Below are 23,832 nucleotides of genomic sequence, written 5' to 3' on the forward strand. Positions count from 1 at the left end.
AAGAAGCACCTCTGTAAAATCAGGATGGAAGATAACTTTACAGTGTAATCAGATTCAAAACGCAGAGGATTCCCCTCTAGGCAAAACTTTAAAGTTACAAAAAACAGGGATAAACCGCGCTCTAAACATAGGGAAAATTCACAAGCTAAAAACAAAAGATAATCTAATGTGACTTGCCTTATTTACTTACTCTTTTTGCAATATTGAGACTCATTTTAGGATGATTTTAGGAGAAGGAGTTTTCTGATCTGATGCTTCTCTGCTTCCCCAGAGAACACACAACACAGGGCACAAACAAAGCCTTCCCCCCCACCCCCGATTTGAAAGTATCTTCTTTCCCTTATTGGTCCTTTTGGTCAGGTGCCAACCAGGTTATCTGAGCTTCTTAAACCCTTACAGGTAAGGAGGAATTCTAGGCTACCCTTAGCTGTATGTTTATGACAAGTGGTAACAGCTAATTTAGACCCCATAATTTTATGTGTATAGTCGGGATTATGTTTTTCAATGTGGATTACTTTGCATTTATCAACATTGAATTTCATCTGCCATTTTGTTGCCCAGTCACCCAGTTTTGTGAGATCCCTTTGTAGCTCTTCGCAGTCTGCTTTGGACTTAACTATCTTGAGGAGTTTTGTATCATCTGCAGATTTTGCCACCTCACTGTTTACCCCTTTTTCCAGATCATTTATGAGTATGTTGAATATGACTGGGCCCAGGACAGACCCCTGGGGGACACCACTATTTACCTCTCTCCATTCTGAAAACTGACCATCTATTCCTACTCTTTGTTTCCTATCTTTTAACCAGTTACCAATCCATGAAAGGACCTTCCCTCTAATCCCATGACAGCTTACTTTGCTTAAGAGCCTTTGGTGAGGGACCTTGTCAAAATCTTTCTGAAAATCGAAGTACACTATATTCACTGGATCCCTCTTGTTCACATGCTTGTTGACCCCCTCAAAGAATTCTAGTAGATTGGTGAGGCATGATTTCCCTTTACAAAAACCATGTTGACTCTTCTCCAACAAATTATTTTCATCTGTGTATCTGACAATTCTCTTCTTTACTATAGTTTTAACCAGTTTGCCTGGTACTGAAGTCAGGCTTACTGGCCTGTAATAGCTGTTTTCACCTCTGGAGCCTTTTAAAAAAATGGCTTCACATTAGCTATCCTCCAGTCATTTGGTACAGAAGCTGATTTAAATGATAGGTTACAAACTACAGTTAGTAGTCCTGCAATTTCACATCTGAGTTCATTCAGAACTTTTGGGTGAATACCATCTGGTCCTCGTGACCCAGTACATGTCTGATTTACGAACACTGTCACTGCAGATTTGACAAAATGCAAAGAAGGTACCAATGTGAGATTTCTAAAAATAGCTACAGCGTGCGATCCAAGGTTTGGGTCTGAGAGGGATGAGGTGTGAAGCATGCTTTCAGAAGTCTTAAAAGAGCCATATTCAGACGTGGAAACTACAGAACCCGAACCACCAAAAAAGAAAATCAGCCTTCTTCTGGGTGGCATCTGACTCAGATGATGAAAATGAACATGCATCAGTCCACTCTGCTTTGGATAGTTATCATCATGGATGCATATGCATATCCTCTGGAATAGTGGTTGAAGCATGCAAGGGACATATGAATCTTTAGTGCATCTGGCAAGTAAATATCTTGCAGCGCCGGTTACAACAGGGCCATGAGAATGTCTGTTCTCACTTTTAGGTGACATTGTAAACAAGAAGCGGGCAGCATTATCTCCTGCAAATGTAACCAAACTTGTTTGTCTGAGCGATTGGCTGAAGTAGGACTGAGTGGACTTGTAGGCTCTAAAGTTTTACATTGTTTTATTTTTGAATGCAGGTTTTTTTGTACATAATTCGACATTTGTAAGTTCAGCTTTCATGATAAAGAGATTGCATTATAGTACTTATATTAGGTGAATTGAAAATACTACTTCTTTTATTTTTTACAGTGCAAATATTTGTAATAAAAAACAAACATAAAGTGAGCACTGTACACTTTACATTCTGTGTTGTAATTGAAATCAGTATATTTGAAAATGTAGAAAATATCCAAAAATATTTACATAAATGGTATTCTATTATCATTTAACAGTACAATTAATTGTGATTAATTTTTTTAATTGCGTGATTAATCACAATACATTTTTTTAATCACTTGGGAGCCCTAATAAATGTATAAGAATTGCTGTTTACCTGCCAAAATGTGGGTTCATGGCTCCATATGTGATGACGTGGAATATGTCTATCAAATTGTGAACTCCATTTTGTATTAGCACCTCCATTTTATATTATGGGTAGAACACGTTTAATCTTGCCCAATGCTAGTTTATTGAATTGAATTCCAAATAGGTGCTCCATCCAGGAAAGTTGCTTGACCACCTCATTGAAGCACCATCACTCAGAAACCATCACAAAGCAAACTGGAGCCATCACTTTTGTGGCTCAGGTTCTGGCTCTGACTCCATCAAACTATGGATTTTCTATACATGGGTGCCAGTATGGCAGGTGGATCTCCAGCATCTCAGCCTGGGAACCTGGAAAAGAAGAGAGACCGTACATAAGATTTGGGTACTGCTTTGAGCAGGGGGGACTGACCATTGCCACTTGGAAGCACGACGTGTAGGATTGAAAAGGGCAGGAGGAACTCTGCCCAACTGGTAATGCTGACAAACCTCAGACTTGCAGAAGAGGCAAGATCAGACAAGGGAGGGAGTGCTTCTCAGGACCTCCGTAACTTTTCAAAGAGTTAGAACTCCTGAGTGCCTTCAAGAGTATAGTCGCTGTGGTTAAATTCCTTTAAGTATGTGTACCTTGCTTTCCTGCCATGTTATTCCTGAAAGGGTTAAACTAGAAGCCCAGAGCACCTGCAGCCTATTTGGAGCTCTGGGGGATCATGTGGAAGCAGCTGGGGGGCTTGGGAAGTCTCAGACATCGATTTTAGGTACTTGTGCAGCAGCGCCTCACATCTCAAAGAAGGATGTCAGACCAGAAGTCTGATTCTGGGAATGTGGTCTAGAGCCTCAGAGCTAGAAACATTGACTTAGACTGCATAGGCCCAGTTGACTTGGAAGCACTTGGACCCCAGAATTGGGACTACTCACAACAGACTGGTATTCCTACAGAAGGGCACTGGATCAGGCTATGACACCATGTATCTAGCTCCCCTGCATGAGCTGTTGACATCACAATCTGCTTGTGATGGGCTAGAGTGTCACAGGGTAAATGGACACTCTATCCCACTTTTGTTTTAAAATGTAAATATTTAAATTTTGAATCAGCATGCATTCTGTTAATGATTTGGCTCTTAAACACCTTTAAACATTAGCTTTATATTTCACCTTTAAATAAATTAGTTTGTGACACTAGGAAGAGTTCAAAATTAGAAGCTGATGCTCTGTATTTAACTTGCTCCATTTTTCAGTTGTGTTGCAGTTCTGATACCTGTGAGATGTTGTATGCTTAACACACTATATCACTTCACTTTCAATGCTGCCTACTCCTTCTCTTCTTGAATTTATTCTGCCAAAAAAGAAATATTAAAATTTAAAACAAATAAACTAACAAGAGGCATGTACAACCATAATTTCTGTAAATCCAGTGCACATCAATGGCCTTGTAAAACTATAATATGGAATACAATACTTAGATGTGACAGAACACACTTGAGAATAGAATATCAGATGTAATTTTGAATGTACTTGCTGTTGTTGATTGGTGGGTTAATATTGCAGACACAATATTCTAATGAAAATTTATACCAATGGTTTTCATTTTCTACTTTTTATAGAGTAAGGAAAATAATGTATGGTTTTTACACCCAGGAACCATGGGAAGTAGTTCTTATAGGTTATTTTAGCATAACTAAAATACACAATTACATAAGAATGGCCATGCTGGGTCAAACTAATGGTCCATCTAGCCCAGTATCCTGTCTTCTGACAGTGACTAAGGCCAGATGCTTCAGAAGGATTGAATAGAACAGGGCAGTTATCTAGTTTTCCATCCTCTGTCGTCCACTCCCAGCTTCTGGCAATCAGAGGTTTAGGGACAGCTACAACATGGGGGTGTGTCCTTGACCATCTTGGCTAATTGCCATCAATGGAACTATCCTCCATGAATTTACCTATTTCTTTTTTGAACATACTTGTACTTTTGGCCTTCACAAAATCCCCTGGCAACAAGTTCTCAGGTTGACTGTGCGTTGTGTGAAGAAATACTTTCTTATGTTTGTTTTAAACCTGCTGCCTATTAATTTAATTGGGTGACCCCTTGTTCCTGTGTAGGAGGGTAAATGTGTGAAGGGGTAAATAACACTTCCTTATTCACTTTCTCCACACCATTCATGATTTTATAGACTTCTATCATATCCACCCGTAGTCGCCTCTTTTCTAAACTGAACAGTCCCAGTTTTTTAATCTCGCCTCATAAGGGAGCTGTTCCATACCCCTAATCATTTTTATTGCCCTTCTCTGTACTTTTTCCAGTTCTAGTATATCCTTTATGAAATGATGTGACCACATCTGCACACACTATTCAAGGTGTGGGAATACCGTAGATTTATATAGTGGCATTATGATATTTTCTGTCTTATTATCTATCCCTTTCTTAATGGTTCTTAACATTCTGTTAGCTTTTTTGACTACCACTGCACATTGAATAGATGGTTTCAGGGAATAATCCACAATGACTCCACGATCTTTCTTGAGTGGCATTTATACCCCATCATTTTGTATGTACAGTTGGGATTATGTTTTCCAATGTGCATTACTTTGCACTTATCAACATTGAATTTCATCTGCTGTTTTCTTGCCCAGTCACCCAGTTTTGTGAGAACCTTTTGTAACTTTTCACAGTCAGCTTTGGTCTTAACTTGGTATAAGAACCACTTTTTGATCTGTTTATTTATTTAGGAAGTTTAGCAGGATCACAAATCATTATCATGTAAATATCAGAGACTGAAAAATAATCATTACAGCCGTGAGCTTTTGTATAGAAAAATATTATACAGCAGTACAACCATGAGAGCTCTCCATTTTGCACCATAATATCACAGAGTGAGCCTTTCCACACTACCCAGGGCATGTTGTTTCTGGTGATTTGATTAAATTGAGTGACATCTCTGATTACACATTGCCTAGCACAGTGCCTGCTCTTGACGAGAGTCGCTAAATGTTACCATAGTATGAAAATGTTAGAAATAATTTACTGAAACTGGTTGTCAAATAGCATAGAATGTATGTAGCATCAAAATGATTCAACCCTTAAGGACCTAAATCTAGACTGGAAACGTTTTGTATGGCTTCACTTTTAAAGAGTGATTTTGTTACTCAGAATAGTACCTTTTTATACACAAGAGTTTGCATCTCTATCCATTTCCATTCTTCCTCAAATATTTTTATCTGCTAGATGGCTTTCCAGTGGATACTGTTGTCACTAATAGTAAACAAAGAAAAATGGACTTATTTTGTTGGTGGGATAAAACTCAGTGCCTAAGGGCATAGGGGATGGTAGGAACCCCTCTGACTTCGGTGGAGGGAATGTCAAGAAGCCTTTCACCCTTAACCTCCTTCTGTCCTGGTAGAAGCTGGTTTGACTAGGGAATCAGATGGGGGAGCATGTTTGGCACCTGTATAGAGATGCAAGGGATTATGGGAGCTGGAGAATTAGGAGCCTTTCCATATGCAATTGTACAAATGGCTGCTGAGAAGAAGGGAAGGATGTCTTGAGGTTGAGGTGTCCTGCCTTAATATTTCTTAATGTTCTGCTTAAATATATTCTTTTTGTCTAATAGATCTAAAAGTTTGGTATCAAAAAAATATATTCCAGAAGACTAATTTTCAAAAAAAGAGTGATTATTTTTCCTGAAAGTTATAAACAGATGGAAAATGGGGTTTAGACTGGAATTTTGACACAATCTTTACTATGGCCTAAATAACACTACATGACATTTTGTATGTTGTGATGAAATTATGAACCCAGCTTTGTCCATTTTACCTGAAGAATTTGTAATTTTATATTGTAAATTGTCAAAAGCCAAACAGTGTGGGCCATGAGGCACTGCAACAATACATAGAATAATATCTACAATTAAAAAGCTTTTGTTGAACCACTGCTTGAGATGATCCAAATGTTCCTAGTATTACTTTTTGGCCCTGTGGCTGTGGATACTGACCCATTCCTTTCTTAGGTGTTGGTTTTATGTTAAAAATCCTCTTTAGGGTCCTAGTCCTGCAAATACTTAGATGTGAAATTAACTTTAGGCATGTGAGTAGTCAGTCTTGCTATTTAAAATTAATGTCAGGGAAAGTACCAGCATTTAAGTTTATTAAATATCTCCCGACACAATAAATCATGTCTTGAACTGCCCTTTTTGTAATGTTCTGTTATAAGTAATTTCTTATTCTCCCGCTTCATTCATGTAAAACTTAGAACAGACTCTGGTCATCTTCGGTCAGTTATTCTTTTGAGGGATTGGGTACTTAAAATGTATTTGCCTGAAAAAATCACTAGTGAAACATAACTGAAGATTGACGGACATGGATTCCAAATTTGATGTGGATTCAACCTGTGAGGATATGGTGCACCCTCTAGCCGACACTCAGAGTAGTATTAGAGGTTTCAGAGCAGCAGCCGTGTTAGTCAGTATTCGCAAAAAGAACAAGGAGTACTTGTGGCACCTTAGAGACTAACAAATTTATTTGAGCATAAGCTTTTGTGAGCTACAGCTCACTTCATCGGATGTAGTATTAGACTTATTCAGTCCTCAGTTGAGGGGGAAGCTGCTGCAATGCAGGACCAAAGGGAGCTGATGGTTTGGAAGTACTTTGCGTGTGGATCTTTAAAATATTTTCTCTCCCTCCCCTGTTTTCTCCTCCTCAGTTCTCACCATCAGCAAACAAATGAAATTTTAGTCAGTCTCATTACAAACAACACACCCTCTCTCTCGGGTTCATTTTATTCAGTATGAATATTGTTTTTTATCTGTTTCCTTTATTAAAGCAATGCAGTAGATGAGCAAAATGATATATCCCACCTCTCTTTACAGGAATGGTTCTTAGGAAAAGCGTTGTATGATGAAGAATCTACAATAATACATCATTATGCCTTTGCTGAAAATCCTACAATCTTTAAATTTCCAGATTTTGCTGCTGGCTGGGCACTTAGCATTCCGCTTGTAAACAAGTAAGAATTTAATTTGTAATCTTTTCTAAAATTGTTTTATTTATAGTTAATTAGTTCATGTTTGTAAAGTGCTTTGAAGATATAAAAAGCTATATAAACACTAAGCAATATTATTTTAAGGAGTTATGATTGAGCACAGATTAGTGTTTTACACGAAATTTAAAATACTACTATTTCTTATAAAATGCCTTCCCTCCTCATCCCGCATACCGAAACACACAAAAGAAACTTTGCAAACACAAATTATAATAATAAATAATTAAAATTTCATAAATACATATGTGCAGAAATATATTTTTGCATGTAACTTTGTCTCTTTGGTATACACTTTGATTTCACATACCGTGTGAAGTTTAAAGTCTTATGCACCTTTATGCAGTAAAAGTATATATTCATAAATGGAAAATGTTTAAATATTACAAATGGGAGCACAAATAGGAAGAAAAAGCTTAGATTAGTGAGCAAGGGGCTGATCATTAAGCAGCTGCAAGCACAAAATTGTCTCCTTGAATGTTAAAAATGTGATTCTGGATTGCAGGTCCTCTCCTATTGAAGACTTTCTTCTTGGGCAGGCAAAATTGACACTGAGAGGCATCTGCTAAGAACTAGTACTCACAGCAGCGGGCTATGTTCAGATGTTTGCTTTCCATTCCAGATTATTTTATATAAACATTTTCTGGTTCTAATAAATCCAGAAGTGTGATTTTTTTTTTTTGCAGTCAAGAACCCCCAGCCCCCAAACGACTCTCCACCTCTCAAATTCCTGATGAATTAGCTTAATTTTTTTTAAATGTTGAAGGAGGGTTGTATAGTAAAATAACACTGCAAATGTTGTTTTCTAAAAGAATTAGTTCATTTGTAGCCTATTTTGGAATTGTATCTGCTAAATTCCTGCAACTCATGTGTAAACAGCTCATTATCAAGAAGCCCTTAGAAAATGATTTGGCATTTCATAGACATAAATAAAATCTCAAGTTTGTTTTAAAAATTGTTGCTGTCTCCATTACATTACTCTTGTTCTTACATTATGAAGTAAGTAAATTTCATTATGTTTATTTTACAGGCTTGCAAACAAGCTGAAAAGTGAACCACTTAAGTCAGACTTTACAATAGATTTAAAACATGAGGTAAGCCATGTTCTATTCCTGTGAGACATGTAAGAAAATAACCTTGTCATTTTCTGTTTAAATGCTGATAAATTGAAGCCTAAATAATAGACTTTTTAAGGTTGTTAAAGTTTTGAACTTTCTGGACTGTATATTTTTTTCCTTCCTTTTCAGTGTTATAATATGTAGAATTGTAAAAGTTCTATTATTACAAAATGTAGATGGTACTGCAAGTAAAGCTGAATTTGTATTATGGGGTAGTGTGCAAGAAGGCATCACTTTTTGGAAGTTTGCTAGGGAAAAAAGGAAGAGGTCCCCAGCTCATCAAATAGAAAAGTTTGCATTTTGAGTCTCCTCTTCTATATCCACTAAGGATTGTCTCAGATATCAGACTGCCTCACTGATATTGAATTTCAAACTAGACTGAACTATTATGATGGTTGTTGGCAGCAGGAAGCATTTTAAGAGGCCTGCTTGTGGCTTGTGTGTGTGTATTATTCAGGCAGTACAGCCAAACAGATTTGGGTATTTGTGGAAGTGTGTGTGTGGGCGGGGGGTGAGGGGTGGGGAATGGAAATGCATCACTGTTTTCTGAGAAAGGAAGTTTATATTTGGATGGTCGTCGAGTCATTTCCACCATTTCTGGTTTATCCAGAAAGTCCCTCTATTTCTCTCTGATGCAGACCTTCCTGGGGCCATCCTCTTTTGCCACACCCAGACTAGGCTACTGTAACACACTCTAATTGACCCCAAGGCTGTAACAATTGAAATGGCAATCGCTCGCTTGCTTCTTCAGATAGAAGTAAAGGGGTGGTTACACCTGTCCTCCATAAATTACACTGCCTGCAAGTAAATCAAAGGATACAATCCAGTATCTTTAATATTGGTATTATAGAGTCTAAATTATGAAGATGTTAAATATTTGAGCTTAGTTTACGATCCTGCCCTCATGAATCCACTCATTCCTTAATCCCAGTATATTTAGATTTCAGTGAAGACTGGAGAAGCTGGAGATACAAGGGAGATGCGACAGAAGAGTGATTACCATGTTCTTCTGTTTTGCTTTATCATTGTTGAGGGGAAAAGGAATTGTATTATGCTAATGTACCTTCAGTAAGAGAATCCAAGTGACATCATTTGCCTTAAGTGCTTTTTTTTCACCTTTGTGTCTATTAGGTCTAGCTGCTGCCTATTCATTAGTCTTCTTCCTAATACTGTCTACATTCACTTCTCTGCTGTGGCTTTCCAGATGGAACACAGTCTGTCTTACAAATATATGGCTTTTTTTTGTCATAAAGCACACACATTGTGTTCGTTTATGGTTTTCTGCAAGAAGACCTTTTAGAATGGCATTCCATAAAATACCTTTCATTTTCAATGTGAATCTTAGAACTCTGTTTTATCCTCCACATTCAGTGGAGCCCCATGCTTTATTTAATGCACACTAGCCTATGCTGTACTGAATACAAAATTATTTATTTTCTCCTGGGTGTTTCTGTGGCGCTCTCACCATAATATCTGAGTGCTTCACAAACATTAAAGAGTTTGTTTTCACAACATTTCTGTGAGATTAGGTGATATTGTCCCCATTAGAATTATTGTCCCAATTTTACATCTGGGGAACTGAGGCACATTGAAATTAAGATCCAAGTGCTCACTAATTTTTGGAGCCCAGCTTGAGACACTTAGGTCCTTATTTTTTGTCTGCTTAGCCTTTTTATAGCACTTCATTTATTCAAAGCAAGCTTCCAGTCAACTTCAGTTGCAGTTGAGTGCTCACTAATTCTACAAATCTGAAGATCACTTTTAGTGATCAGCAATGAATTATGTTGGTTTAAGTGACTTGCCGGCACTTACAACTTTAATCAAAAATGGATTCTAACATAAGCTGAAGAGTGGTTTAGTTTTCCTTAACCTTACTGTGGCATATGATATGGTTTGGCACACAGGCATTTTGATGAAATTGTCTAGAACTATGCCAAGTTGGTTAGTATGTGCAATGGCTCTGTTTTTGAGAAGTCGCCATTTCAGTGTGCATATTGGTGATAGAACAAGTGCTTGGAGGCACCAGAAGAACAGCTTCTTGCAAGCATTATCGCCAATGTTATTCAACTTATATTCGAATGACCTACCATATATTGGGTCTCACAAGTTTGTTTATGCAGGCAACATATTCCTCGGCACTCAGTCACACTCCTCTGACATACTTGAGAGTGTTCTGAGTGCAGATATGGCAGGTATGGTCAATTATTGTTTTCTGTGGCATCTGATACCAAGTGGAAGTAAGACTGTGTCAATTGTCTTCCACTTACATCATGCATAAGTGGGCAGAGACCTGAAGATAGTTCTCAATGGTCAGTGAATAAAACATGATTTACACCCAGTTTATGTAGGCGTCATGTTGGATAGAACTCACATATTGTGACCATCTTAAAAGACAGTGACTAAGGTCAAAACACGCAACAACCGGCTCTGAAAACTACCCAGAATGACATGAGGCTCCAGTGCCCAAACATTATACACTTCAGCCTTGGCAGTGTTATTCAGTGGCAGAATATTGCTCTCCAGTATGGGCTTGCTAGTCTCACACAAAGATAATTGACGTATAACTTAATTCCACTGTGCATATTATTTCAGGCACTCTTAAATCTACTCTTCTACCATGGTTACCAGTTCTCTGCAATATTGCTCTGCCCAGTGCATGCAGAGAGGAAAACATAGCAAAGCTTGTGACAAAATTATGTGATATTAAATTAAAGACCTGTTTAATCCACCATATTGTCATCTGCCCTCTTGGCTACCGATTTGGGTATGTTTACCAGATGAGGGATTTACGGTAGAGGAAGCATTGCGAGCTTCATGGTCTGCAGAGAAAGTAATTATATTATCTTGTCTTGTACTCCACTCAAACTCAGCCTGGGTTTGATTTACCACAAAGGCATGGAGCTTTCTGAAGCAGTTTCATACCAGACATGGAATTTGTGCTGCAGCAGAATTTCATTGGTGTTTTAGAGTCAGTCCACTATGTCAGTGTGGGCAGCCACAAACCATGACACACTGCTGAGAACTGCAAAATGACTCAACTTCAAGTCTTTGTGCCTTGAATATGATTGATGAGAATGCCGTTGCTTGTCTTGACCGGATTGCATATGCCAAATGTAGTGACTTGCCCAGCATCACTTAGGAGCTCTGTGGTAGAGGCACAGCTAGAATTCAGTCCTTCATAGTAGTATTTAACTTTAACTAAAAGACTATCCTTTCTCTTCCTGCAGTTCCCTGCCTCATTCACTACATACCTTCCAGCTTCTGCAACAAATGAGGCAGGGTCCTATAGACAACAGTCTCCTTCAGTACACAACCCTGATTCATTCTCAGAACACATCCTGGGATGGGGGGATGAGCTGGGGATCCTGGGGTGGGGGGAAAGTAGTATCTGAACATGTAATTAAAGACTATATCATGGCTGGCTAGACTGTCGGGCTCAACGGATAGTGATCAATGGCTCAATATATAGTTGACAGCCGGTATCAAGCAGAGTGCCCCAGGGGTCGGTCCTGGGGCCGGTTTTGTTCAACATCTTTATTAATGATCTGGATGATGGGATGGATGGCACCCTCAGCAAATTCGCAAATGACACTAAGCTTGGGGGAGAGGTAGATACGCTGGAGGGTAGGGATAAGGTCTAGAGGGACCTAGACAAATTGGAGGATTGTGCCAAAAGAAATCTGATGAAGTTCAACAAGGACAAGTGCAGAGTCCTGCACTTAAGACGGAAGAATCCCATGCACCACTACAGGCTGGGGACCGACTGGCTAAGCAGCAGTTCTGCAGAAAAGGACCTGGGGATTACAGTGGATGAGAAGCTGGATATGAGTCAGCAATGTGCCCTCGTTGCCAAGAAGGCTAATGGCATATTGGCCTGCATTAGTAGGAGCATTGCCAGCAGATGGAGGGAAGTGATTATTCCCTTCTATTCTGCACTGGTGGGCCACATCTGGAGTATTACCTCCATTTTGGGGCCTCCACTACAGAAAGGATGTGGACAAATTGGAGAGAGTCCAGCAGAGGGCAACAAAAATGATCAGGGGGCTGGGACACATGACTTATGAGGAGAAGCTGAGGGAACTGGTCTTGTTTAGTCTGGAGAAGAGAAGAGTGAAGGGGGATTTGATAGCAGCCTTCAACTACCTGAAGGGTGGTTCCAAAGAGGACGGAGCTTGGCTGTTCTCAGTGGTGGCAGATGACAGAACAAGGAATAATGGTCTCAAGTTGCAGTGTGGGAGGTCTAGGTTGGATATTAGGAAACGCTATTTCACTAGGAGGTTGGTGAAGCACTGGAATGGGTTACCTAGGGAGGTGATGGACTCTCCATCCTTAGAGGTTTTTAAGGCCCAGCTTGACAAAGCCCTGGCTGGGATGATTTAGTTGGTGTTGGTTCTGCTTTGAGCAGGGGGTTGGACACTAGATGGCCTCCTGAGGTCTCTCCCAATTCTAATCGTCTATGATTCTATGATCATAACGCATACGTTCAAAGGAGACGGATCAAGATTACACAGGCAAACTTGATCCTGGCTTTTCCTATGCTTGACTTGGCAACCTAAGGTAGATTTTTAAAATAATTTTTGAAATTTTTTTTTTTTTTTAAAACCAACTGAGACGGAAATTCTATCATGTGGAACCATATTGCTCCCCAGGTTGGGTCATCATTTGGTTTAGGACTTTAGGTTCACCTCTACCACTAGAGCTGAAAGAGTAACTGATAGCAGCAGGAAACTGTTATCCTCTGTGTGTATCAGTCACTAGAGGAGGGCCGTGAGACACCTTGCCAGCAGGTTTCATAGCTATCTGCTGAAAGAGGAGTGGAGAGACTAAGTTCTGTAGGAGTTTTCTCTCGTGGTTGTAGACACTTCTGCTCCTGTGCCCCTACCTGTCTTTGTCTCCCTCTATTACTATATATGCTTGCAACTTCTGGCTTCTGCTCCTGTCCACCACCCCCGGCTCCTGATGCTAACCTCCACCTCTCGTTCTATCCAAATCTTCCCACCCAATCCTGAATCCTGCTCACCTCTGTCCCTGCTCCTGTCAAAGTCCTCCTGCCCCACCCTGGGTCCTGCTCACCTCCGTCCCTGGCCCAAATCCTCTTTCCTGACCGTGGATGCTGCTCACCTCCGCCTCTGCTCATATCCAAATCCCCCCATCCCAGCTTCTGCTCCTGTTCCCCCCCCCCATCCCATCTCCTATTGCCTTCTCCTTCTGCACCTATCCATGCCCCACCCGTATGAGTTCCTGACCCTTCCTCCCCTCTATTGCTTCCTAGCTTCTGGCTCCTGCAACACCCCCAGATGTCAGGAGGAGTATTTGCAGGGAAAATTGTGCTATCCTCCTGCATTCCCAAGATAGAGCATTATTCAGTGCAGACAGTATATTAGGAGAATTTAGCTATCAAAAGTCTCCACTGAGTATGTGCAAACTGAGGGTTGTTTTTTTGTTTGTTTTTTAAGGTTTTATAACTTGGCCAAATTTGTGAGATTTTTCATGGGGGTGGCCAAAGATATCAGAGCAACCCTCCTGCCAAAATCAAGTGTCTGCTTCAAAACATGGAGGTGCTGGAGCTTCTCAGTGAAGTAGTTCAGCGTTTAAGGCCAGAAGGGATCACCAGATCATCTAGTCTGATCTCCTGTGTATTTCAGGATACCAATGTCACCCTCACAACTGACAACAACTGAAACTAGACCAAAGTATTACAGCCTATAGGAGACTATGTGCCACAGGCAGAGAATAAGAGGGACTGAGGTGCACAGTACCTGAGGCCCCAGTAATGGCAGGGAAATGAGTAAGTGAGATATACCCAAATAATCCTGACAAGTGACATGCACCCACATGCTGCAGAGAAAGGTGAAAACCCTACAAGGTCACTGTTAATCTGACCTCGGGGGAAATTCCTTCCTGACCCCACATATTGCAATCAATTATACTGTGAGCATGTGAGCAAAGAAAGAATTTGAAAGAATTTTTTTAATTATAGCAGAAACATATTTCCCTCTCCTTTTGTTCTCTGAAACATCTGAACCATTTTAGCTGAAACTTTCAAAAAGGAGGGAGGGAAGGAATCAGCCTGATGCAGACATCCAGCATAGAAAATTTCATCTCATACAGTTAGTTGAAGTTAATAGCAGCTGAAAACAGGGACTTAAAATGGGAAATGTCAAGTAACCTTAACTAGAGGTGGTACTAACAGCTCCACATATAATAATTTACAACATGGAGCATAATTAATTCAAGATACGCTGAGACAAGATGAACCTTTGTCTTTACTTCAGACTTTGTCCTTGTATTACTTTTTCTTTCTTTAAAGACGTTTGTTAGCATTCTGGTAATCTTTCAGTTTACAATAGACAAAAGGATCTTTCAGTACACTTCCATGGTAGTTTCATGTTCATTCTGGAGTATTTTAAATTATCATCAGAGAACAGGTCCATTTTAAAATCTATTTATTGTTGACATTAAAACAAACAGAATTAAGCATTCCATATCACCAAAATTAATTGCAAAGAACAACACAAAAAATAAACTTTATCTTATATTTAAGAGTAGGTGCAGATAAATTTATTCAGTCTCCTTCCTCCTGTACCCCGGCTTTTTTTGTTATGTATTTACACTTACAGTTTTTTGGCAATTTGGAATGCCTGGAGCTAATTATTTTTAAAACTTTTAAGTTATGGCAGAGAGGTTTTTTTTAAGTAAAAATTGTGGTTTGATTTTAAAATCAAAATGCAAAGTAAATAAACTAGTTAATCAGTTCATACACACAGTCTCTGCAGAATCCTCTTTATTTCCCTGTTTCTTCTGTCATGTTTTATTAATTTGCTTTATAACAACGATTTCTGAGTATATTACGAAAACTATTGTTTAATTCCATTACTCATTACTACTTATGTTGTATATTTTGATAGATTGCATTATATATTTGGCAGAAAGGCAATGGACCACATCTTACTCCAGTGCCTGAGTTTTGTACGGATGACTTGAACTCATATAAGGCTGTTAACTGTGCCACAATGTTCAGTAACTTCCTACCAGTTTGCGTAAGTATCATATTTTAAATTATACTTACAAGCTAGAGAGAGCATTGTTATTACAAAGGCTGAAACTTGACTTACAGAAAATCTCAGGGACCTGGAGAAAATATTTTTACCAAATTAAGGGGAAAAAATATCACATTTGGAGTACCATTCTCCTACTGTTTCTTACATGCTCAGCCCTCTATTACACATTGTATTTCTTATAGACATGATTGATCTATCTAAGGTACTCATGTTCCCCCATTACCAGAGTATCTGAGTACCTCACAGTCTTTAATGTATTTTGCCTCACAACATCCCTGTGAGCAGGGGAAGTGCTATTTTACCCATTTTATGAATGGAAAAGTGACTTGCCCAACATCACACAGGAAGTCTGTTAGACCCCAGTCTTCCAGATACCCATACTAGTGCTCTAACCATTGAATTGTTCTTCCTGTCTGTTAAATAGATAGTTCCATATCATGTACCCTTCAACAGGAATTGAAAACACAATACCTAGTAAGATTATTACCTGTCCTCATTTTTATTTATAGAAGCTGTTTGATGAAAGTATTGCATGCACTATTTAATTATTTCTCCTGGTGACCCTTTTTCTTTAAATGTAAAGTGATGGCAATGCTGTTAGTAATTCTACTCCTTTTGCCTAGTCCCTTTAACTATGTTGAATAGTTTTATATGTTGTTGGTGTTCTGCCATGGTAAGTGATATGTTTTCAGTTTCCTTTTAGAATCCTTAGAACTATCAGTGTGGGTCAGTGGCTAGAGCACTGGACCATGGCTCAGGAGTCCTGGGTTGTATTCTCAGCTCTGCTACTGGCTTGCAGAGTGGCCTTGGGCAAGTCACTTCACTTGCTGTGCCACTGTTTCCTTATCTGTAAATGGGAATAATGATACTTACCTCCTTTGTAAAGCACTTTGAGATCTACGGATGAAGATCAGTATATAAGAATTAGGTAGTGGGGGTATTAATTTGAATGTAGTGCACTAAGGTAGGATTACAAACCCTTGTGTTCCCCACAAGAAATGTGAGCTAAACAGATAATAGCAAACCTAGAAAAAAATTAAATAAAATCTTGGAGCTAAGAAGACACACACATGAACTTCCCTGATCTATCCCTTCCCCCATTCTTAATTTGTTAGTCATATGGTTAGTTTGTAAACTTTTTGTCAAGCATTTAGCATGTATAGCAAAAGATGATAGAGCTAGGAGAAACTGCTATGAGAGAAAACCAAGTGTGACACTCTGTGCCCCATATTCACCATGGTGATATAATTATGATATGTTTTGTACAAAGTATGCCTTGTAAGGTATCATTTTAAAATTTTAAATCTGAACATTAAGTTGTATGTGCTATCATTGTATATGAAGTTATTAAATTTTCCTATGTATGTGCCACTGAAACATGTTGTGAGGTTGGGAACACCCACAAGCAGCCTTTCACGTACAACAAAACAATAAAGCCAAAAAACATTGATGGCCCATCAAGGAGAATACACTCTCAAGGATTATCCCAGGAACTGTGTGCAATGGAAACCTTTCAGAGATAGCACATAGCCAAGGGAGACTGTTTGACTCATGTCACAGCAAAAGCTCTTTCCAGCAAGCTGAAAGAAGATACAAAAGGGGGACGTGACCTCACTTGACCTCACTCCCTTTACAACACAACACCTGGAAACACATTAGGAACAAAGACTGACCTGGGGAAGAGGGGTCCAGGCAGGACAGAAGAATTCCAGCCTGTGTACGCAAAAGCTATAACTTGCTTGTGCTAGCTAACAGGATGAGACACCACTTGATTCAAATCCTATCTAATTTATAAGGCCTAGATTGCATTTCTGTTTATTTCTTAGGTAATCTGCTTTGATCTGTACGCTCACTAATAATCACTTAAAATCTATCTTTCTGCAGTTAATAAATTTGTTTTATATTTTTTATCTAAAACAGTGTGTTTTGCTAGAAGTGCTTAAGGAATATGCTCAGGATAAAAAACTGGTGCATTGTCTTCTCCACATTGGGGCAGGGGCGGACTGGGAAATAAACGTACAGGTCAGGCTTTTGACCAGGACAAGACAGTACACCTCTGAGGTGGATAAGGAATTGGTTAAAGGGGAGACTACAGCGGGTCCTACTGAAAGGTGAACTGTCAGGCTGGAGGGAGGTTACCAGTGGAGTTCCTCAAGGATCAGTTTTGGGACCAATCTTATTTAATCTTTTTATTACTGACCTCGGCACAAAAAGTGGGAGTGTGCTAATAAAGTTTGCGGATGATACAAAGCTGGGAGGTATTGCCAATTTAGCGAAGGACCGGGATATCGTACAGGAGGATCTGGATGACCTTGTAAACTGGAGTAATAGTAATAGGATGAAATTTAATAGTGAGAAGTGTAAGGTCATGCATTTAGGGATTAATAACAAGAATTTTAGTTATAAGCTGGGGACGCATCAATTAGAAGTAACAGAGGAGGAGAAGGACCTTGGAGTATTGATTGATTATAGAATGACTGTGAGCCGCCAATGTGATATGGCTGTGAAAAAAGCTAATGCGTCTTGGGATGCATCAGGAGAGGTATTTCCAGTAGGGATAAGGAGATTTTAGTACCGTTATACAAGGCACTGGTGAGACCTCACCTGGAATACTGTGTGCAGTTCTGGTCTCCCATGTTTAAGAAGGACGAATTCAAACTGGGACAGGTACAGAGAAGGGCTACTAGGATGATCCGAGGAATGGAAAACTTGTCTTATGAAAGGAGACTCAAGGAGCTTGGCTTGTTTAGCCTAACTAAAAGGCGGTTGAGGGGAGATATGATTGCTCTCTATAAATATATCAGAGGGATAAATACCGGAGAGGGAGAGGAATTATTTAAGCTCAGTACCAGTGTGGACACAAGAACAAATGGATATAAACTGGCCACCAGGAAGTTTAGACTTGAAATTAGACGAAGGTTTCTAACCATCAGAGGAGTGAAGTTTTGGAATAGCCTTCCAAGGGAAGCAGTAGGGGCAAAAGATCTATCTGGCTTTAAGATTAAACTCAATAAGTTTATGGAGGAGATGGTATGATGGGATAACGTGATTTTGGTAATTAAATATTCATGGTAAATAGGCCTAATGGCCTATGATGGGATGTTAGATGGGGTGGGATCTGAGTTACCCAGGAAAGAATTTTCTGTAGTATCTGGCAGGTGAATCTTGCCCATATGCTCAGGGTTTAGCTGATTGCCATATTTGGGTCGGGAAGGAATTTTCCTCCAGGGCAGATGGGAAGAGGCCCTGGAGGTTTTTCACCTTTCTCTGTAGCATGGGGCACGGGTCACTTGCTGGAGGATTCTCTGCTCCTTGAAGTCTTTAAACCACAATTTGAGGACTTCAATAGCTCAGACATAGGTGAGAGGTTTTTTGCAGGAGTGGGTGGGTGAAATTCTGTGGCCTGCGTTGTGCAGGAGGTCAGACTAGATGATCATAATGGTCCCTTCTGACCTTAGTATCTATGAATCTAAGCTGTGGAGCTGGGGGAGAAGCCTCCATGTAACTGCAGCTGGGTGTGTCCCTACCTGTGTAAAGGTTTGTGTAAGTGCAGGACCAGGAGTGGTCTGCAGCTTGTCACAGCCTTCACAGTGAGAGGGGGCCCAGATTGGTATGTCAGAGGGCTTAGTTCCAGGTTGCACACCCGAGGGGCTCGTCACACCATTTCTTGTGCTTGAGGGGAGCAGTGCTTTGCATCTCGGCAATAATCTCTGTGGCAATTCAGACGTGATTAACTGTGGTCCTTGAGGATTGTCTACTTTGGGAAGATAGCACAGAGCTTGCATCCCATGGTAAGGGCGGGCCTAATGTGGCATTAAACCATCTTTGTGACCTCCAGAGTCCTAGGGCCGGTCTATGTAATGGCAGCTTCCTATAGCTGTCCTATAAGCTGCAGCTCCCTATGCCCATACTTCTGAGGTGGTCCTTGGAAGGCAGCTTTATGTCTATCTTCCACAGTTCATGTGTTGGAAGAATCTTCCCCCAAGCAGATCCAGGGCTTTTAGGGATCCTTTACATTGCTCTGGCCCTCCTACCTGTATAAAGGGGCTGGAGCTGGGTGATGTTCTCACCCTATCTGTTTGAGCAGGACAGTAGGAGTTTGGAGACCAGTCCTTCTTTACTCAGCACCTTTATTGACTCACTGTGTGACTTTAAACTCTCTGTCCCTTAGTTTCACTGTCTGGAAAATAGGGTCAATAATCATCAATTTTCTGTATGAAGCACTTGGATTCTTACAGTACAAAGGTGCTGTATAATTACAAAGTAGTATTAGTAAGGCATTTTTTAATTAGAAAAGAAAGTGATCATACTACCATATTGTTTAATGTCTAGTGAGATAAAATCCTGACATCTACCTCAGAACTCATTACTTTTAGATAGCTTTTCACCACAAATCTCCACTTCAGTGATTTCTTCTCTCACTCTGGCATGTGATCCTTTAAAAACAAATACAAACAGTGAAAAATCCCAAAGCACCTAAAACAAAATATCATAGAGAAAAATGTATGAAAACATTTTTATTGCTTTTCTTGTACTGCCCTTTGTCAGCGTTTGTCTAATTTAGATTTTAAATTATTGGAAACAGGTGTGCTTTAAAGTGCTTTGCACTTCAATAACTATAAAAATGTGTTAATTATTGTCTGTATGTCAATGAATGCAGCATAACTTTATGAATATTGCTTACACCAAAACAGTTTTTTCTGATATGTAATCCTTTTTAAATTTCTGCTTCCCAACATTGGGGGAGGGGTAGCTCAGTGGTTTGAGCATTGGCCTGCTAAACCTTGGGTTGTGAGTTCAAGCCTCCAGGGGGCCATTTAGGGATCTGGGGCAAAAATTGGGGATTGGTCCTGCTTTGAGCAGGGGGTTGGACTAGATGACCTCTGGAGGTCCCTTCCAACCCTGAGATTCTATGATCCTGCAGTTTCTGCATCCTACATTACAACAATTATTTTGTTACAAAGATGACCAAACATGTGACATTTTATCAGGGTTAGTACACGAATTCCTCCTATTCATTTTCTTAATGATTTGTGTTTCTGACTCCAACTATAATACTACAACATTTGAAAACAATCATTGGACAATGTTATTTCAATCATTTGAAAGTACTGATGCCATATCTTGACAGGTAGAAAATGTATTTTGAACTGTACTACTTAGCACTGTACACTATGCAATGCAAAGGTATTTTCTGTTTTATTTCCAAAACATACATGTGTATACAATGTAAAGTTAAAAGCAGTGCCTGCAATTACATCATTCATTTTTCCATTTCCTTATAGGGAGACCCAGTGAAGAAAGAGGATATCTTTGTTGCTGTAAAAACATGCCGAAAATTTCACAGAGACAGAAGTAAGTTCTTAATTTTTCAAGACTGAAGCTGTATGTCGCATAGGTTAATGAAATTACCTTAATAGTTAATCAGCAAGCTAACATACTAGAATAATTGTTTGTTGTATGTAGTTCTCATAACTAACTATAACTTTAACTTATAACTTTAACTGTTTGTGAAATCTCCAGGAAAATATAAAAGCTGAATAGTTCCAGTTTTCAGAATTTAACAAGATCCCCAAACTGACCCACCTTAATCCATTTATAATCTGCTTAACTATTTCATGATTTAAAAATGCCAAGTTTAAAAAATATTCCTTCAATCCCAAGTGGCCCAAACAAATGCACTGCACTCTTTCATTTCTCCCTGAATGTCAGGAAGCCTTCACACTGTTGATATTCAGGGAACATTCAGAATGCCGTCATTATAAATTATTGTGGCTATGTGGAAACGTAGCTATTTGCTGAGGAAAGAATTACATAGTGTTGCATTTTTATCCAAACTGTTTCTACTTCATGTTACTTTATTTAGGTTAACATTATCATTCTATGAAAAATAATAATTACTTGAAAAAAATTACCTAACACGAAGTATCTTGCATTCTTATCCAAACGACCGTCTTCCTTTCATATTAATGGCTTCAGATTAAGTAAAATATATTTTACTTTTACACCAGGGTGTCTTATAAAAAACGTAATTCAAATAAACCAACAATTCCAAATAAACTCTGTGTAATAATTTGGGAAACAGCAATCTTGGTTAGCTATCTTGCCCCCTCCCCCAATAACAGGGGTTTGTCAGGCTCATTGCTAGGTGATCTATTTAGGTTCCAGACAAATAGCTGATACAGGGAGGATCAAATCACTCTCAGGTTGAAGCTAATTAAGGTAGCCTGCCTAAATTAGTAGTTGTTAGGTAATAGCCAGTATTTTCTACCCCCAACATAGGGGTACATGAAACAGTCCAGTACAATTCAGGATGACACAGCTATTTAATTTACTATTTGAATGACAAATTTAGAATTAAATAACATGATTTGTCAGGATTAAACATACGACTCCTAACCCATGGAATATATGTGTGTGTGATCTTTTAGATGACAGTGTTGTTTAACCTACGGTTGTCTCAGGTATTTGAGCAACTGCTTTGTAGGAGTTGTTTTTAAATAGGTTCTATGGGTTCTGTCCACACACTTCTGTACTCTTACATGCGCGACCAGTCATCTGCTGGAGTTAAAAACAAGTGCAAGAATTCTTTGGTAGAGACATCCTTCTGGTAATAAAAAATATGGGAAAAGAAAACAAAACCAAAAAGACAGATACTTATGCAGGATGGTTGTCACAATTCTTGTGGTTTCATTCAGCCTCAAGAATCTGGTACATGGTTGAAAAGATTAGCCATTGGTCCTACTGGCTTCGATGATTAATGTTGACACACTTGCTGGCTGCCTAGAGGTCACTTGCTTGAAGATGCTGAATCTTAAATGTTGCATGTTGCTGGACTCCTACCCATTAGTGGGCTTGCTGGAACAATGGAGGCAGCATAGGCCTCTTAGTCAGTCATTGCATAGCCAGAGGCTAGCAGCCATGACAACAGCCATTGCAGGCAAACAAGCCAGTAGCAGGTCATCTTCCTAATGTTCAGTTTTTGAAGCTGGTGGTCTGACTGGTCCCAACACCTCCTCCTCCTCTCCCCCTCCGCCCCCGCCCACACACTTTGGAACTCTTCTCAGGAGCTTCTCTCCTGTTCTGAGGCCATTGGCATTACCTAGTAGGGGCGGGTTAGGTCACCTTTAGGCAAACAAAGTGCCTCCCCATTCTAGTAATTTCAAGTTCAGGAAAGTCCACAGATACAGACTAACATGGCTGGTACTCTGAAACACAGATGCAAAGTTTACTCACTGACTTGGTCAGCAAGTTTAGGTGTATTTTGAGACATTTGAGGTCATGGGTCAGTCTAAAGGCATTATTCGACTATCCTAAAAAGCCCTGACTCAAAAATAATTTTAAAAAAGCAAAGCTAGCAAAAAGTTGGAAGTAAAATCATAGGAATAGACCAATCATACATTTACTCAGCCATGAGGGGGATGAGTTCTGTTTACAGACATTCTTATAACTTAACCTTTATATTTTGGCTCTTAGCCCCTCAACTTTTGAATAGTATCTTGTTGACACACACAATCTGTGTGAAAGGTTGGACTTCAACTCAGTCAGAGTAAAAAAGTCTTTTGCTCCTAAAATCACAATTTTGGGGTTCAGGTTTTTTAATGCAGGTCTGTGTGCCTCACCCCTTGTGAGTTAGGTAAAGTTTATTGATGTTGTTAATTTGTTATTCTGTCAGAATTATGTGACTATAGTAATTGTTGCTGTTGGCATGTATTCTATAGGAAAACAGAGTATATTTATTAAAAAGAAGAGTTTAGATTTTAGAAACGAGATTTTTCCCGAGTTAATCTCTCTTTTTTCTTACTGTATGATGTTGACCTCCCAGGAATTAAGATGGGGGCGCAAAAGTTATGCATGGTGAATTATTCTTTGAGAAGACCATAATGGGGGGGTTGAATAAGAGGGAACTGTGAAGTGCAATTCATATTATGTGAAGAAAGGACAGAAGTGGTGAAGGGAGCACCCATTATTAAATATTTACCATTTGAGCACAAATTATTTTAATAGTTTAGGGTGATATATATTATATTAGAGCTAAAAAAAGGAACCAAAGGCTTTAAAGGCTGGGAGACATGAATGCACAGTATAAACATCCTTCAAGGAACACATGTTGAAGACGGAGGAAAATTCTTGAACTTTCCTCACAGCTTCCAGTGTTACACAGTGAAGGATAAGCTCAGCCAAGAATGTGAAAGATTAATGGATTCCAGCTTCAGAAAGCTCCTTTTTTCCAGTAAGTCATTTTTTTATTATATGCCAAAAGCTACATTAATGCAACATTAAGGCTGAGAATTTAATTACATGTAAGTGAGGGCATTTAAAATTAAGAATTTAACACAACTTTAACTCTCCCTGTTGCATGTATGCATTTTATGATCACATTAAAAGAATAAAATGTACCTCCAAGGTTTTAGA

At 39.3% G+C, this 23,832-nt stretch overlaps 1 protein-coding gene across 11 annotated transcripts in view; it reads left to right on the forward strand.

Annotated features, from left to right (window-relative positions):
* The window catches only part of B3GLCT (beta 3-glucosyltransferase), a 141,758-nt gene that overhangs the window by 88,400 nt on the left and 29,526 nt on the right, over window positions 1-23,832 (forward strand). For 9 of the 11 annotated variants that reach the window (XM_037892001.2, XM_037892018.2, XM_037892032.2 and 6 more), the window contains 4 exons: window positions 7,069-7,205; window positions 8,269-8,332; window positions 15,265-15,396; window positions 20,703-20,772. In XM_037892001.2, the coding sequence (XP_037747929.1) occupies window positions 7,069-7,205; window positions 8,269-8,332; window positions 15,265-15,396; window positions 20,703-20,772 (403 nt within the window). The remainder of the gene's footprint in view (window positions 1-7,068; window positions 7,206-8,268; window positions 8,333-15,264; window positions 15,397-20,702; window positions 20,773-23,832) is intronic. The other 2 variants (XM_043531527.1, XM_037892007.2) reach the window with 1 other exon arrangement.

This window comes from Chelonia mydas, chromosome 1 (assembly GCF_015237465.2).
Source record: "Chelonia mydas isolate rCheMyd1 chromosome 1, rCheMyd1.pri.v2, whole genome shotgun sequence".
NCBI classification, from domain to species: domain Eukaryota; kingdom Metazoa; phylum Chordata; order Testudines; family Cheloniidae; genus Chelonia; species Chelonia mydas.